The sequence below is a fragment of the Drosophila rhopaloa genome, unplaced genomic scaffold, assembly GCF_018152115.1.
Source record: "Drosophila rhopaloa isolate 14029-0021.01 unplaced genomic scaffold, ASM1815211v1 contig_115, whole genome shotgun sequence".
NCBI classification, from domain to species: domain Eukaryota; kingdom Metazoa; phylum Arthropoda; class Insecta; order Diptera; family Drosophilidae; genus Drosophila; species Drosophila rhopaloa.
Window position 1 is genome coordinate 16271894 of NW_025334990.1, and position 19162 is coordinate 16291055.

The 19162-nt window shown below is 36.5% G+C and overlaps 1 protein-coding gene across 1 annotated transcript in view; it reads right to left on the minus strand.

Moving 5' to 3' along the window:
- Positions 1 to 19162, minus strand: part of LOC108053636 (pneumococcal serine-rich repeat protein) — a 47379-nt gene that overhangs the window by 26978 nt on the left and 1239 nt on the right. The window contains exon 2 of the mRNA XM_017136340.2: positions 1413 to 1469. Within this exon, the coding sequence (XP_016991829.1) occupies positions 1413 to 1469 (57 nt within the window). The remainder of the gene's footprint in view (positions 1 to 1412; positions 1470 to 19162) is intronic.

Sequence of the window (19162 nt, forward strand, 5' to 3'; positions counted from 1 at the left end):
TGTTACTGTTAAAGATACTGTTAAAGATACTTTAAATATTTGTTTAGATACTTTCTGTAAAATTATTCTTTAATAATACGTTTAGTTTGATTTGCTATTTCAGAAACTTAAATATAAGAAAATGTATTTAATTTTATTACAGTCAGAGCTATTAAAATACTAGATTATTATTTAGCGAGGGTGTCTTGAAGCATTGAAAGTGTACATATCTAATAACACTAAAACCTATTATATTTCTGCCTCCGCCTATTGAGTACATAATAAACTGATATAAAATATGAACATGAGATTTAAATTTCTGTTGAGTTCAAGGATCTTTAATTTAGACCAGGGAAATTCTCATTTTACCAAATTGTGCTTTTAAATGTGTCTAATAATTACGAGTTTTTAATACTTTCTTATTCTTTGCAGTTCAATATTGTTATTAATGTTCTAAACTTTAATTAAGATATAACTAGGTCAAACTTCCTCTTTTTTTCTTATATCATATTCTTATATCCACTATTTCAGACTGGATGACCCAAGTTCTGAGCTAGTTCGGTTACGTTATCGCAGTGATATCATGTTTATTGGTATCTACGTCACGTTTTAGCTTATCGGAACGAAAGTGAAATGCGGCTGACTTCAACAAAGTATCTATAATCGCATAATCTTCTCCGATACGCTTGCACACACACACATTAAGATACGCAGATACTTTATTGCTGCTGATTTGTGTAGATGTATCTGCTTGCCTCACTTTCCAGTAGAAGTATATGCCAAGAGTATCGGTGTGTGAACTCTGTCGTGAATCACGCCATTTGGCCTTATCAACCGAAGCTCTCATCGCTTCTATTTCATTATTTCATGCCTATGTACAGAGCACGCACTTTATCAATATCGCTAAGCACTCGCTTATGTATCTGTGAGATTGCTTTTGTGCTTGGCACCATAACAACTGTATTAAACGCCATTCGACATGAGTGGGAGCCCATCTTCCATCTGCCCCCTCAGTTACCCATAGATAAACATTTCTAGTTCTCTTTTTTTTTCCGGGAAACTTTATTGATAGACCCCTGAAGGTCATTAATAAATCTCCTGGTATATTTCTCTTTCGTAGGTGCTATTGATTCTATTGAGAACTATAGAATGCCTTTGGTTTATAAACTGCGATATCTGGTAACAGATTGCCAGTTTTACTCTGAGTCATGGTAAATAAATTGATTAAGTTATCAGACCAAATGCTATATAGGCAATGGTATTTATATTGTACAGTTTGGGAATTTAAATTACTAAATGGGGAATCAATAATGACGCGGTAAATTGGAGTTACATTTAATTTTTACAGCTGCCCTTAAAATATTTTAAATAAATATATTCAAGTAAAAGCATTTGCTTATTACTTATTTAAAAATTGTAATGTCTTAACTCACCTTTAAGTTTTTCACGTGCCGTTTCCAAAGCACTCTTGCGTGAATTCACAGTAGATTCTGAAAATAAAAGACATAAAAGACATTAAAATATATATTTTACAGAAAATTCAAAAAGTCTTTCAGACAATGTAGACAGTTTTCAAGTGCATTTTCAATGTTATAGCTGAGACAAAGCTCGCCCACAAAACAGCCGCTGGCATTTCACTTGGTGACGTCAAAAACGAAGGCCAGGAAAGTACGAAAGAGTATGGGAAAATCGAACCGAGGAAAGCACATCTGACACACAGATACACAGATACACATTTACACACTTCATAGTCAATAAAGTATTCAAATGGCGTGGGGGAAAACCGAGAAGAAGCAGAGCCAACTGTTGCCAATTTCCATGGGGCGTGGAAAATCCGAAATGGCGGCAGACGGAGGCCATCAAACCAAGCTGAAAACTCATTTCCACCCATAATGTTTACAGGCCAATTCGGTTGCTCTCTTTTTTGCTAATTTTAAAATAGACGCACGCTTTGTGGGAGAATCTCTTTCTGCGCGTACCGATATAATTTGAAATATTTTTGCTAAATTTTCGCGCAAAGTGAACGTGAAATAACGCATTGACGAGTGGCCAAAAATACCTCGAGATGTTTTTGCCAAATTGTGGCGAAATTCCCAATGAAGGCACTAAAAATACACCTTATGCTTTACAGCAAACAAGCGCTTCCGATGAAAAATATTTCAGATTCGTTTTTCTCAGCAGCTGCTGAAAAGCACTCGAATGACGCACTTTTCCGATTCGATAAACAAATGTTGGGGCATGAAAACGATGGCAAACGAAGTGGGGAACACCCCAATTATGCGGAAATAAGCTAGGGAAACTTGCCTAGATGTCTCATTAGAAATAGGAAAATTTATGCTTTTTATATTGGCATAAAAAATAGATAAAGACAGGGTTGTTTTACTTTTCAAACTTAACTTTCATATATATAAGTTGTTCACAATAAATTAGTTCCTATTTGTCGGTAAACACTTTTTATTAGTACTTAAGTAATTTAGTTTTGAAATGATTTTCTTGTTAAACTCAATGCAGTGAATCGAACCATTCGTAGCTTGAGACATCAACTTTCTAAGTTTTTCTCTGTGTCGGGAAGTAGCCCATTTTCCCATCTAGAGCATTTAATTACGATTGTGTGTTTTTGAATGGGGCATGATGACGGCTTATCGCCTGTCCGGTTGTGGTCAACTCAGTGGAATAGATGTGTAAGGCACTCGAGTTAAGTCGCCTCGAGTGGCTGCACTTTGAACGCATCAGCGATAAGCTAACGATTCTGATTCCCTCTTGAAATCGCTGCCCCCGTAAATATGCTAAGGAAATCCATAACTCTGGGGATTGTACTAAAAAGTTTACAAAAAAGAGAGATAGAGCGGAAAAAACCTGCATGCAAATTAAAGAAGGCACCAGGCAAACAGAAATGCGACAAAGGCGGCCAGCTGGCGGCTAAAGGCAACCTGGCCAAGTGCAGAAAACGGAAAAGAAGTTGGCCCAGGTAGCCTGTCTGTTGTTGGCCGCGAAAGCCGAGAACGCGGCCCCGATTGCGCACGCATCTCCATCGCCAATCGCATCGCCAAGTTCCAGCGTTTTTACCACCTGCCGCACTTGTTTATGGCCGCGACTTGTTGGCGACCAACTTTGGCAGCAGCTTCTCTTCTTTTTTTCTGCTTCTGGCCAAAGCGGAAACATGCGCATCAAAGCAGCAGCCACAAATACACGGCGAGATAATAAAGCGAGAATATAAAAACAATAAGCAAAACTTCCCGTTTCAAATACTATTTGCATTTAAGAAATTAATTCATAAAAGAACCAATCTAAAGACTACAAAATGGTTTAAAGGTATTTTATTAAATGTACACTCTTTAAATTTACACAGTGAAATTTTCCGATAATGTATCTAATTTTACAATTCTATAATCATTTTTTAAGCCCATAGTATAAAATACACCAATTAAGATTTACCAAATAGAGTAAAAAAAAAAATAAATCTAAAAGAACGACGATTACATTATTGCACCTAATAATATTAAAAAACCCTAAGACCCTTAGCTGTATTTTAATTTAATTATAGTTCAAAGAAATAAATTAATTATTAAAATATGATTTTTTCTACGTGCAGGGCAAATTGAAATTGGCAATGTCGTCGTCATCGCTTTTGAGCCTCTTTTTCTTTGAGCTCTTGTGCCAGGTCTTTTTATTTTTGCTCGAGAAAACTGGTTACGAGGTTGCTGCAACCAGTTTGTCAGTTTGCCAGTTTAGTCAGTGAATGTGTGTATATTTCTGTGTGTGATTGGGGGAAGCCTCTCATCGTCGTTGTCGTAGTCGTATTCTTTCTTGTTGTTGCTGGCTTACTAATTGCTGGCTCGAATGTTTATAGAACAATTAACATTTGCGGCTCATTACGCATACGCAGGGGCGCATGAGCTCAGCCAGCTGAAAAGCAATGCGATGGGATGCCATGAGATGCGATGTGATCATAGCCAGTGGGGCGTATGAGTAATGTCCCTTGAGGGGCTAGGAATACCGAATATCCAATACTGGCAATGAAATGATTCAGCCATTCGTTGTTAGTTGTTTATATTTAGAGATGTGCTCTGGGTGATTTTTGTTGTCATAAACAAACTGTTCGATGGATTCCAGATGAGTACGGTGTTTTCCAGATTTCTTATTAGTAATTTGAATATAATGATAAGATATTTATATTATTTACAAGTTAGAAAATACTACATTGGCTTATAAAAAATATTTCCATAAAGATAAGGCAAATCTAATTGTATATATTTATTTAAAAATTCAGTCTTTGTTTTTCCCGTAAATCTCCTATTTATTTATGGCTTTAAACTAGAAAAGGTGACAGATATGAGAAAGACAAAGGAAATGCCATAGAAGATGAGTGTTAGCGGAGAATAAGTAAATAAAAGTTCGCTGAAAAAATACAACAAAATTGAGACTGGGGCTCACGTCATAAAAATTCAATTGGAAGCGACGCAATATTGCAAATCGGCCCACTCTAACACTCATATGTATATACATATATATACATATATATATACTAGGCGATTCGAGCTTCGTCGTTTTCAATTTCATTCGAAAATCACTCTGTGACGTATGAGCCTGTTGATTGCGTAATATCTACTACCGCTGCTACTGCATTTTAATTTGATTTATTTCACCCATGTTTTTGGCATTTGTTTTCACTAAATATAGCAGAAAACAATTTGCTGTATGCTTTGTTATGGGTTCTAAAATAAAAATATTTGGTAGAAATACCTTAAGTACAAATTAATGAAAAATAAAAGTGCATTTCGAGCATTTTTTGTGCCTGCCAATTTTTTGCAGCTGCTGGCACATTTTATTAAAGACAAAAACAGGCAAAAAAAAAGATATAGAAAAGAATATGCTTATGGATATGCACATGGGCCACAGACAGGCGACTTTGGGCAGCTGTTCAAGTTGGCTTTGGGACTTCGGCGCGGGGTCTTTGGGTATATGTTGGGTATATATATATAAATAACTAGAGTGCGACCCACATGGAATTATTTGCCTAACTATGCCAAGAATTTCGACCATGTGCGTGTGGGACTTGCACAACCCAGAAACTGAGGGGGTATCCATAGACATGAACTGACAATTAAATGGCTTCGACTTCCCAGACGCAGTGAATAAATGGAGCACAGAGCTGGAATTCCTGTGACTCGACATTGTGGCTGCACTATCTCTCATTTCGGGGCCTTATCTTTGTGAACTCGAGTACCTACTTCTGTTTGCCTTTTCAATTGTTTTAATTTATTTTTCAGATTCCAGATTGTTGCCTTTAAACTTGAGTCTTATTATGAATTTTAGACAAATCCAGACTTAACCGAAAGCTTGAGCTGCTCTTACTTAACAAAGTTTTCTCTATTTTAGAGCAAATTAAAAATTCTGTTTGCTGGCTAGCAGTTTGCAAGCAACTTACTTGTGAAACTTTATTAAAAGCTTTTGAAAATATTCTGTGAAGCCCTCACAGATTTTAAGCCCTGTCGTATTTAAATATTTATAAGTTAATTTTTATAATAATCTTATCGGCAAGCTCTTAAAATATTCCATGTCTTCTTTAAAGATATTATTGAGAGCATAGCATTATAGAGCATAATTCAGTTTTAATTTTCCATAAATATATTATTTTAAATGCAATTCCCAATTGTGCAAACTTCCGGGAATCTTAAATTTTTTGCACGAAAATATTCCGTTAAACAAATTTGGAATTCCCATGTCGAATGATTAATTGGCATTAATACGCTAAACATGGCCCAAGCGGCGATATCAAGTAAATAAAAGTGTGTGTGTATAAAGAGGGCGTGTGGTGGGCAAGGACATGTGACTATGCAAATGATTGCTAAGCGAAAAAAAAACGTGATAAGAGCCAAAAAAGTTGGATGAGATCTCGAAACTCGAGTGGTGGCGCCCGAAGCGAAAATCAACAGCTGCTAGAAAAATAATAATACAAACAAGTATGAAAGTATGAAAGTAGACGAATGTCTCGACAATAAAATACCTAGCAAAAACTGTTGCATACATTCTGGCGACCAAATGCGATAAATAAAATAAAATTTGTTAAGATCTTCAATTCCAGAAATCTCTATATTTTTAGATCTGCACAAGAAAGTCCATGATTTTGTAAAATCTTAAATTCCAATTTCATTGTTCTAAAAATTTTCAAAAATTTGAATCTATAATTTTATCAATTTGGAAAAAAAAAATATATATTGTGCTGATATTATAAATCTAAAGATTATTAAATTTTATATATGCGTCAAAATTGAAAAACTAAAGCTTTCAACTCAATATTATAAATGTCTGTCCCTTAAGATCACTCATACGCCGCGTATAAAAATAACACACATCACTAATCTGCGTATTCACATACATATATATACATCAATCTAAATATATGCTCGTCTAGTTGAATGAGCGCAAAATGGAATGCCAAAATGCTGACACCGCAATTATCAAAAGTTATTCACTTTTTATGCTTAATTTCCTTTGAATTGCATGCTCTTTCTCGCTCTCACTCTCTCCCTTTTAAATGCTTTCAATTGGAACGTTCAATGTGTGCTTTCAATTTTCAGTTCAACTAAAAACATGAGAGGGAATTCCCTGGGCTAAAATTAAAACTGAAAGAGAACTGCTTGTTGCTCTCTTTCTCTCTCGAGCTCTTTACGGAAATATATATATATATATTCAATCTATTTGTTGTTTTTAGTCACTGGCTGATTATGGTTTTTGTTGGTCCGATTATCATTAGCTTTCGTTGTTGTTGTAGTTGTTGTTGCCCCCTGCCTTAATTGCCTGGTATTTGTTTTTGCCTCCGGTTCACGAGCGATAAGATTTCACGGGTGCCTTTCCCGTTATTTAGCTTATTAATGTGCCACCTTTCCAGAAGATACAATGTATAGAATCGAATCCAAAATCAGTTCAAGTTCAAGAATTCCGAAAGGGAAAACTATTGGTCAGCAAATCACGTCACTGGAGAAATTAATTATTTATCTTATTTGCTTTTGACCTGCGTCAATGGCTTAAAGACTTTAATTCCAAAAAAAAAAATATGATGAAGAACTACAGTTGAATTTTGTGAATTAGAAATAGGTTAATTAAAAAGTTTTTAAATATTTTAGTATAAATTCAAAATACATTTTTAATTTACATAAAACCTCAAACTTTAATTATAGTCTTAAAAATATTCATTAATTTCTTAAATGACATTAGGGATTTCCCAATATTATTCCAGAAAACAGAACATTTCTTAGATAATCATATTCCTATTTGAAATTAAAAATTCATATAGTTCTTATATGAATTATTTCTAAAATATATCCTTAAAAAAGGTCTTTAGTTTGTGATTCCGCAAATAAATTGAAAAATAAGGGTACAAGAACTAAGAAAATTGCTATTTCAAATTCTATAGTAAATTTCGTCTGTATTCCTCGAGCTTATCGGAGCAACCCAATCGCAATTTCAGGCTCGCCCTGCTGTGCAGAAATTTATCGCGTCCTTCGGTTTGAGCGAAAATACAAAATAAAAGCCACAACAAGTCGAGGAAAAATAAATAAAGATTTATTTCTCGATCTGCGTTAACATAAATTACAGCTCACCAGCGAGAAGCAGAGCCGAAGACTTGGACTAAAATCGCACAGGCACCCAGCAACGGCTACGTCATAGCCATGGTAACATTGTTGCCGTCCGTGTGTATCTTCCCATTTATATGTGTGTGTATATGAATCTGCTGCCCGGCAAAGATACAAAGATACAGGTCCCAGCGAAAAAGAAAAGTATCTGTTGCTGCTAAGTTCGAACTTCGGAGCATCCTGGCAGCGGCAACAGCTGCCAACTTTCGTGTTCAACAAGAAAAAGGCGCAAAAACGAAATCTGTCTGCTTTAGTGTGAGTGTACAATTGGGAATGAGTGCTTGTGTGTGTGTGTGTGTGCGACAATCCTCAATCAACTGCCTCCACACCTTTTACAATGTCTGCTGGTTTTGGTACAGTGAAAACTGTCTAATTTGAACAATTTCTTCTTATTTCTCATCGAACATCACAAATAAAGAAAATTTTAATTAGGTATATTTGTTCAAACCATATTTCGTTGTCATTGATGCTTAAGAATTCGGGAGTTAAACTTTGTATGGTAAATGCCTTTAAGATATTAAAGAAGCGTAATAATACAACTTATAAAATTAAAATGATAATATATTTTATGAAATAAGAATAATCTTGAAGCTAAAGAACTCGCGAAATTAGCAAGGGGCTTTAAATTATTGTCTGTTAAATATCAAAAATTAACTTTTTGAAATCCTTTTTAAAAAGGATATTTTTAGATAATATTTAATAGATTTAATAGCTCATATTTCGGTAATACCAGCAGACATTTCACTGTATCTGTAAGATACGCGTAGCACTTGACGTTGCTTTACTTTTCGGTTCTCTGTCATTCGCTTTCTCACTCCGATTGTATCTGCAGCACGAGCTTGTCGCAAAAAGGGGGCGTGGGGCATGGGGGCGATGAAGCTGCGAGTGTGACAGAGACAGATAGTGAGAGAGAGAGAGAGAGAGAGACAAAGAGAGCGAGATGGCTGTGCGTGGAGCGGTCTATAAACAGAATTCTAAATGCTGGCGCCTCACCGACGTGAACGACGTGCTGGGCGCACTACGTGCCACATTCGTAACGTGACTTCCTTCAATAAATGGCCCACGGCGCGAAAGAGAGGGATGGTTCAAAAAAGAGAAAGACGGAAAGAGAACAATTTGACGGCTCTGGTTCTGTCTGTCGTTTAATATAAAGTTTTCCTTGCAAAATGAATTTCTGCCCCCCTACATTGTCTTTCGTTGTCCCCCCCCCTCCCCCTCACTTAAAATATATTTTCCCAGAATCCTGTTAGCTGAAAGCTCTGGGGCAAGTACTTTACATAGGAAAACTTATGCCGGGGCTCATTTTTCATCGGAAAGAATAATATTTCTGTTACGAGTGATTCAAAGTTAAGCGGAATATACTCGTATATTGGTTATCCAAAGAGTTCCCCCGTTCCAGGTTAACACTTTACGAGTATTTCCAATTGCATCCAGGGACCGTTTCGCTTTGAAAACGCCGCCGTCGCCAGACAACAAGACGACATCGTCGCCAGACAGTCGCAGTTGGAGATGGTGACGTTGGCCGTTGGCAGGGGGATTGCACAAGGTACAGGGAGACTCCGTGCATGGGTCTTTAACCCAAAACAGGCACAACGCAGCCGATCAATGTCACACCGGAAAAAATACCTGGAACGGGATCAGCTTCATATCAATCGTCATTCATACCTATTTATAGTTCTTGTTGAACATATGTATGATGAACTCCCAAATGATTCATTGTCAAGTTTGTCACTTTCTAAGCAACAGTGATATTTCAAAGGAAATATAGATAAAAGATACAAGATATAGATAGGAATAACAGATTCACAAGCAACAGATGCAAAAACAAGATACAGATAGAAGACAAATAAAAAACTAACATAAGCGAAACCACATGCCAAATACAAATATCAATTGTGAGATCATTTTCTAGTTCTGCTTTTTTAAATAATAAAGTCAATAAATACCAGATTTAAAATTAAGATCTGAAAGAAAAACAATTTTTAAAATTTATTTAAATTATTTAGCTTATTAATAAAATAAATGTAAATAGATATTCTAAAAAAGCACCGAAATATCCATAGGCTTAAAACCACCATAAATTATATTGCATATGGATTGAAATCTAAATTTTTCATTTCATTTCTGAGACCCAGAACACTAAATTTTTATTGGAAATAACTTTTTTACAGTGCATATAGTTGGTGCTATCGATGATGCTCGAATTTGAACTTAAGAGTTGCGACCCTCTTCACATCGCTCTGTCTTCGGTCATGTGGAGAACCCTTTTGTTCCTGACGAGCTAGTAAACCTGTCTCTGTCTCCACTACACTATGGCAGTGTCTCCCTCTCTTTCTGAATCCATATATCCTGCTCTGTCTCGCTCCTTGTGATCTTGGGTTGTTTATTGTTTTGCGCTTTTAGGCGTTGAGTGGTTGCCTTCGTGGTTGTGGCTGTGTCTGATTCTGGCCCCTAGGAAACTTCTTCGAAAAGGGACTACCTGACGTAGTAACCTTGTTTACCTGTCTCGGTCTCTCTATCTCCCTCTCCCCCTACCTCTCTATCTCTTTCTTTCGGCCTGTTCTACTGCAACATAATCATATTTAAGGTACCCATCTGGATGGAGTGTTTGAACTTGCTCGGGGGCTGGCTTTTGTTTGTCTTTTAAGCTTTTGGGGGCACTTAACTTTTTATCGGAAATCACCTTTTCGATATTCTGCGAATTTCAGTTCGATGGGGCTTGCATGTGTGGGAATTTATGTTTCATTATTATAATAATCTCTTTGGTTTTCAGGGGCAGGATGTTAAGTTTTTCATTTTATGTTGTCAATGTATTGTGTAAATATTGTATATATATTTACCTATGGATTTCGTAGGTTTAAAATTAATAAAGGTAAGATAGATATTTTTCATCCTTCTTATCATATTTAAGTTTGCATATGTTTTAAAGATCTGAAAACCATATATTGCTTTAAATACCTACATTTGAAACTGTAGATTTCTAATTCTAATTTAGCAAATTGACTTTTCAGCTTATATTGACGTCAGAGTTTGCTTGAGAATTCCTGATTTCTCATTTCCACCTTGTGTCAACCATGTGGGCGAGTTCAAAGTGAATAGCAATTGCAAATGCAATTAGTTAGAGATTTCCAGGCCCCAAATCAACGTAGGCAAACAACAAATGTGCATTTGAGACATTCTGGGCCCGGCTACAAATTAAATTGATACGTGCTGATAATGTATTGATTACTACGATTAATCACCCACCGGGCCAAAAACGAAATTCCAAGAAATGTGCTGCGATAATTTGAAGTTAGCTCGAGTGGTGAGTAAGATAGAGCCGAGCGAAATAAAGGCAGAGATGATATAAAACCCGTTTGAAATGGCCAAAAGGCGAGCGAGCGGTAGTATGGTGAGCGAGAAACTTGATAGAAATACTCATATTCAGCCGTCAGGTGAATCATCCGGCCAACAACAATGCACCACCGCCTGTCACTCCGGCGGTTCTGTGTGCTAACATTTGGGCTTGTTGGACGAGTGGGTGCGGCGGCAGCACCACTGAAAGCTCCACCAGCACCACCGCAACATCGAGAGCGATTTAATGAAGTCTTAGCCAAGCTATCGCAGCACCACCGCAAAACGAGTGACGCCGAAACAGGTTAACAGTGCCAGAATTGTGGTTTTATAAGTGCATTGTAAGGCAGGCACACAGAAAAAGTTGGTCTAATTGTATTTAAAATATGGGTATTTTATACAGTCTGAGAATGCTTAGATTGTAAGTTAAAGAATGGGTAGAAAAGATATTTATTTGCGATTATATATATCAAATAAATCTTAAATGACTCAAAGTCATTTTAAAAGAGTTAAGAATAATGTTCTTTGGATAGAATATTGGACAATTTTAAATCTCTTGAGATTTTTTAACCATACTTTTTAGCTAAACAAGAACCAATAAGTTTTCTTGACTTCAAACTGTTAATATTAGGGTTAATCATTTAATTAGCGTACTATTACAGAATACTACAAATATTGAAAATGAAATCAATTAAACTAATGATTGATAATAATCATTTTGGATATATCTGTTTTTGTGTTGCTTTTTTTAATATTTTATCCGTTAACTTAAAGGATTTTTCTCTGTGCAGAAGGCAAGCAACTGCAACCACTTGGCTGGTCGGTTGCAGCCACAGTCGCGTCACTTTGCCCCCCTGCAAACCCCTTCCCCTCCCCCTACCAATTTTGAGGCAATCCGTAGTTCTAGTCGCAAAGCCAATGTGCGCGCGTGTTTGTCTCTTGTTGTGCCGGACTTTGGGTCTTGTGTTTGTATTGTCGTATTTATTCTTTCGTGAGCTTCCCCCATATTTCTGGTTCGGTTTTCCTTCGCTTTCGGGGCAGCAGCAGCAGCAGCAGCAGCAACAGCACAACAGCAACAGCAACAGCAACAGCACAGCAGCAACACAAACAAGCACCGCGGCAACAATATGCCTAAACGTTGGCCAAGTCGAGCTGACGACGCTGAATTAAACTGAAACCGGTATGACGTGATGCCTGCCTTTATTTTCTTTACTCTTTATATTTTTTTTGTGTTGATTCTTTTTTTATTGTTGCTCTTCTCTGACTTTGCATATTTGCGTTGTGTTTGTTTTTGGAAACCTAAATTCAACACGTTCGTTTTTTAAGTGCCTGTGTTTGTGTGAGTTTGCGTAGACAAACAGAAATTAGAAGAAAATAAAAACGAAATAAATATCATAAAAAATTGGTGTTTTTTTTTTTTATTCTTTGCAGTGACACTTGAGGCGACTAAATGGTGTTGTTGCCCGAATATTTCGCTTTAGTTTTTCAAAAAATGTTTTTACCTTTGCGTTTCGTTCTATTTTAGAGTGACTATTTGGGCAGCTGATTTGGCCAAAAATTTAGGTATTTGAATTGCTGAACCTTTGTTTGTTTTATAAGATAAGTGAACTTGGCTGAACTTTTGGAAAGAGCATATAACACATAAAAGCCAGATGTATAACGCATAAAAATAAAGAATCCTCTAAACACCTTTTTTTATTTTAATAAAAATTCTTATGAAAAAGTTTAAAGCTATTTTTGAAGTATTACGCTATTATCATAAAATGTAAGATCTCTATTTACAACCTGCATAATGTTCTATTATAGTTCTAATAAAACCAATTCTAATTGAAGTAAAAAGCCTTAAGTCATATTAGAATTTCCTGCCACAACAAATTAATTGCTATCAACATAATCTTGCAAAATATGTTTTGGGTGTCACTTCAAATAAACAAGGAACGCATTGACCGCATTTAGCATTGACCTATGTTTGTATGATGAATAGGTTATCGGAAGCTACGAAAATAAACAGTTGGCTTCACGCATAAAATCAAGCACCTAATTGCAAATTTCTAGAACTCTATACATATATATATGAACATTAATTTTTATTAAATGAACATTTTGTGGAAAGCCAGTCAGATAGAAACCGAAATCTCTGTTCATGATCCCCTGACTAAGCTTTGCACATTAATTAGTGTTTGTTATAATAATTTGCCTGTCAGTCCTTTGAGAATGCTTAATAGTTAGAAATTATTTACACATTTTGGCTGCTTAAAATTTCATTGAAAATTCGCAGCATTAATTAAGCAGGGCTTGGGCTTTAATAACTGCTGACCATTCAACCGCAGCCCTTGCTCCATTTCCCCGAAGAATGGGAATATTTTTCAAATTATGCACTTCAATTACAAGGGAAATATTTTCCAACCAGCTGTTCCAACAGAAAGGGCCGCAAATCTAGGCATCTGACGTAGGAAACGCCACTTGGCCCCCCGTTCGAGATGCGAGTATAAAAGGTCGGACCACCCACACCCACACCCCACATCCACACCCATATCTACACCCACTTGCACCCATCTATAGCCTCAACCTCCACCACGCCATGACGAAGCAATCGAGAGATACACGGACGAATTCCGGCACGTCCTTAGGCAACAAAAACAAAAATTGTATTAGGTTATCCTTGCCACACTCACAAACACACCCATTGTGGGTGCAAAATGGGGCGGGAGGGTTTGGAGTGGAAGGCAAATGGCCTTTCACGGTCGTTGCCGTCACTCACTCACTGTTGCTGTGGCTCTTGTTGTTGCTGCTGAACTGCTTTCAGCCCCAGCAACAACTTAGTACACTGACCGAAATTACTTATCAAGATTGTTAATTAATTTGATTAAAAAAAAATCTTACTATGGTATAAAACATTGTGAGAACATTTTTGATTTTACTTTATATTTCATAAAAATAAAGTAAGTACTTTTGAATAATATATCGAATACCTGTACTTAGAATTCTAGCATTAATAACATGAAAATCATAGCTGGCAAAGTAATGAATAGTTTAGTAAAATCCCTGTAAATAATATATACGACCATTTATTTCATTGAATTTCAGTTAATACAAATAAGAGTTTTTATGTCACTTTACATCTCTTATAACTTATTTAGATCACTTAGTTATAAAACAAACAAATATAAAGATGAGAATGGGGACCTAATATGCTAATAGACCACCTTTTTTTTCAGTGTAACATGAGTTCACATTGGCCATAGCCAACAAGGCTCGCTACCCGTGACACATCGGGTTGTTAAGGGGGCCAAGCTCACGTTTCCTTGTCACACCCCCATTTTCCACCATTTCCACCTCTTGCCCTCTCTTTCACCCCTTGTCGTTCTATCTCTTTCGTTGGTTGCCTACTCATTTGTGTTAAACTTGTCGCTACCCAGCAGGAGTGTTCCATAAAATGGGCTATATTGTATACTTAAGTAACTGTAAGTAGGGCTTAACTTGGGTGGTTATTTATTCATTTTTGGTAATCTATGAAATATCTATTATATAAATTATTAAAATAAAAACATATTTTGATGGTCTTGTATAAGCATTCCAAAAATCAGATATAGCTGAAAATATCGACATAGAATCAATCCCTATCGCGTCGTACAATATTAATGTACATTTTTTAGCATTTTGATATTGATGATATATATTTTCGATATAATACTGAGCTTTTGTTATAGATAAGCAATCCTACCAATAATATTTTAAGATATTTTAACAGGAATCAAAAAAACATTTTAACAAGAAGTGATTTGTTAAAAAGTTTTTAATTTTTTTTCAAGTTTGATATAGAACATATGTTTGATTAATATTTTGGGGAATAGAAACAATAGGGATGAGGCTATTAAATCAGACTCGATTGTGGGGTATCTTCAGGTCGCTTTTTTCCTGGGAATTCCCCAGTGGGCGGACTTGGACTCGGTTGACTTGGTTTAATGTTCGCCTTTCTGTGGCAACTAACTGACGACCGCCTCGGCAACGTCATCATCCCCATTATCCAACACCCACCATCACCCCCATCATCTTCATCATCATCGTTCAATGCTCGTTTTATTATGGTGGAGAGCTGCCGGCGTCGGCGTCGACGTCGCTGCCTCTGCTGCCCCACAAAGTACAAAAAAAAAGAAAAGGAAAAGGAAAAATCCAATGTGCGCCCGCAAAAGCAAATAAAACTTTATCATTTGGGGAAGCCCTGCGCTTTCATAGACTTGCCTTGAGTGTGTGTAAGTGTGTGTGTGTGAGTGTGTGTGCGGTGTGCATGTATTTGGGTGATGAAGAGGTTTGCTTACACACACACACACAAACACTTGTCTTTTCGCCTTGTGTTTCTGCGTTTTTTTATTCCAGTTGCCAACTTTTCCCTTAATTTCTTGTTTTTATTTTTTTCTGTTTGTTATTGCCTTATATATACGTATTTTTCTCTCTGTGTGGCAGGTCCTTTCTCTACAGGTATGGGGTTTTATTTTGGCTTAAACTCATAGGTAAAGTTGGGGCCTGGATTTCATTTTACGTTTATTTATTTTCCTTTTATTTTCGTTTCCTTGTTTTCCTTTTTGTTATTTTGGGTCTTTTGTTGCTTTTCTTTCTGCCATGACCTTTTTAGTGGACGAGGGGTGCGGTGGGCGGCTAAAATGGCAGGAGAGAGAATTTTCTGGGCGTGGCTGCCCACAACAGTTGCTTAAAAGGCGTCCCCGGAAAAGTTGGAGTGGAGTGTTTGTTTACGGCTATGATATGGATGTGGCCCACAAAAAAAAAATGGGGGGGAGGCTAACCAATTTGGCAGAATGGGTAAACTGTGACTCAGGAAATTGTATTCGCTTACGAATTGTTGCGTGCCATGTGGCAGATTTTTATAAAATAAATTAGCTTAGCCGAGGTTAGTTAATGGATAAAGTCAAGAGGTTGTTTAGGAAGTGTTACAAAGACTATTAAATATAAATAAAATATATGAAGTATGTACTCCTTGTAGGTTCTTGTATATTATAATTATAAATACATTATCTTTAAATATACAAATCCTTTTATTTAATAACTTCATTGTATATTTAATCATTGATTTAAATTAATTAAAGTCTTTAAGTTCTATGATTTCATTAACAACCAACCCTTCGCCAAGGTTTATATTGAAATCCTAATTTTAGTTTAGGCTAAATATAGCTTGACTTTAAGCACCTAATTCCGCATTTCAAACGGAATCAGAGCAATCAACAAATGGAAACGGGCTCCATTATGGCCACACCTAGACCTACATAGGCAGTTACCTAGCACTTAAGGACTCCAACCCCAAAAACCCCTTTCCCAACTCATTTCCTTTCCCCGAGTTAAATGAAAAATCAACCCCTCTGAAAGGCAAAAACTACGCAAACTAAAAGCCTTTTTTTTCTTGTTTTATTCATTCGAAATGGAAATGGAATGCGAACGGGCCAAAGCAAAGTTGCCAAAGGGAAACAGAAACAAAGGTAGCGATGGAATGAAAATACTCTGAAATAAAAGTGCGGGGAAATGCCAGCCGCAGGGAGTGGGTGGGATTTCCCGCTCTGGACTCCCCCGCCATAAATTATCCGCACAATGGCCCACAGCCAAGGCAAAGGCGATGCGAACACAGTGCCGAGAACCCAAAGCAAAGTCTATTTTAATTTTGACGTCGTTAGACGAAGGCGAAAGGAGATTACAGCCACGAAGTCACTGGCAACGCAAAGGCAAAAGACAAAGACAAAGACAAAGCCAAAGCCAGCTTAAGTGTTTCAGCCCAACTCCCCAACCTCAAAGCTCAAACTCGAAAACCATGCCCATAGTCGCCCACAAACCAAAACCAAAGCCAAAACCCATCGGCAGCTTGAAGTCAAGGCGTAGCCAAGCTCTTTGAACATGTTGCGCCTGCTACAGTGGCAGCTCTAGGTGACTTCCTACTTATCCCTTCTTAACAGAAATATATTCTTTAAATCTTTAAAAAGTTATTGATACTTGTAGATACTACAAGCGTTAAAAATTGACAATACTGATGAGAAATGTAAACATTTAGGTGCTTAGATACCTGGTGATCTACTTTCAAAATTTAATTACTATTCAACAAACATTAAGATCTAAATTTATTTGGGATTTTATTTTTGGCTCATCTATAAGTATGGTTCCTTAATAGTTCATTTGAGAATATTTAAAAATATTAATAATGTTTTGATCTGGTATCACAACATAATATTAAATAATGTAAATATTATTTAATTATTAATATTATTGCTCAGAACAACGTCAAAAAACGGATGTTGTTTTAATTAATTATCTGTATTTTTTAAGTATAACTAATAATTGTACTGCTAATTGCAATTCAAAAATATTAAATGCTGTTAAACTGGTATTTAAGTACAGACAATTACCAACAAAATTATTGCCATAATATAGCTTTATAAGTTTATATATTATAAAATAAAATATTTCCTATTTATATTCGTATTTTGTATTTCTTTAAGATTAACAGTATACAACTTTATACATAGTTCTCTCGACAGCAGTGATAGAAATGAAATTCGCCCACACTTTATCAGGTATTGAATGCTGGGAATGTGCACTGTATCCGCCCAACGAGGAATACTTGGCATATATCAAAAGGCAGGCAGCACACTTGTATCTCATTTGGCAAAAGTATCTGAGGGAGGGAGGATGGTGAAGAAGGCATACAACAAAGTATCTGGCGTTTTAATAGGTTCAAACTGTAGCATGAGTAACAGCAGCCGAACAACTTGACTAACAGGCCGCGTGACGCAAAATTTCTGTGACTGCGACTGTGGATGCCCAAGTAACTGCGTGTTTGTACACAGAAAAAAATTAAAGGAAATATTAAGTCGATATGTAAGTGTTTCAGGATTTAATTTACAAAATAGTTTTGAAGATAAAACAATTACTTTGATCTTTGATCCAAATAATGTAAAAAATTAAATGTATATTTAAATTTATATAAACCAAAAATATATTAAAATAGAATAAATCATAATTAATAGTATCTAAAATATATTAAAATAATCAAAGTGAATATTATTAAATATGAAGTTTTATAATTTCAAATGTAGCTTCAAATTTGTCCCGTTGCTTTATTTTTCGATAAGTAATAAGATTGTTGCTACATTTTTTGTACGTGTATCTGAGTATCTTTGTATCTGTGAGATGCCTGTTGAGCGGGTGAGCGGCGCAAAAGTTCATGACGCTGGCTGAGCTTGATTTTCAGGCCATTTTACATGGGGCGACTCCGACTGGCTGGCAAACAAGCTGCCTTGTTTGCGTCTGTTTTATGTTTTTCTGTTTTCCCCGTTTTCTGTTTTTCCGTTTCTGCCTTTGCCTCTTTCTTTTGCCCATTTCGTTTGTGTTTTTGTTTTGTTTGCCCGCGAGTAAGTGGTGTGTATATGTGTGTGTCTGTTTGTTTGTTTGTTTGCTTGCCTTTTGTGTGCGCTCGGGGATTACGTAAGGGAATCCCCAACATTTTTCAGCGCGCGCGCCAACGCAACTGAAATGAAATGATAAGGGGTTGTAAGCCAGAGGGGAGGGGGGAGAGGGGAGGTGGGCATGGGGGCGTGGGCGCAATGCAATGAAAAGTGACTACTGACGCTGTTGTTTCATGTTTTATGCATGCTCTCCCTCTCGCACCTCCCCTCTGCCATCTCGCTCGTTGAGCAAGTGTGTAAAAGCAGTCGTGGCACAAATAATAATGCAAAAAATGTATCTTATAGATACAGATACAGCCAAAGGTTTCAAGTGGGGGCGTGGCTGAATACTATTTCCTTAATTATATTTTTTCCTTTGAGCCACGACAACAAAATTCGCTGCACTTGACAAGATTCTTTTGCTTGGAAGTGAAAGAGAGAAAGAGATAGAGATGAAAGCCTGGTAGATAGGGACATTAGTGTCTTACCATATGGCAGCTGTAAAACTTGACGTCCTTGAGCTGGGCTGCAAAATTCTAGTACTTGAGTTGGTACTTTGAGAGCTTATGTCCCATTTTGCTTTTTCAAAAATAGAGTCAGTTTTTGAAGCTATTAGACTGGAAACTATATATGAAATACAAATTGAGGCTTTGCTTCCCATATCAGCTAGAATTTGTAACCTTCAAAAGAAGAACTCTTTGAGTATTTAATAGGCTTAGCTTAAATTGCCAGTCTGCATTCTGTATTTGGACTTTTAAGTGGGTTTTATAC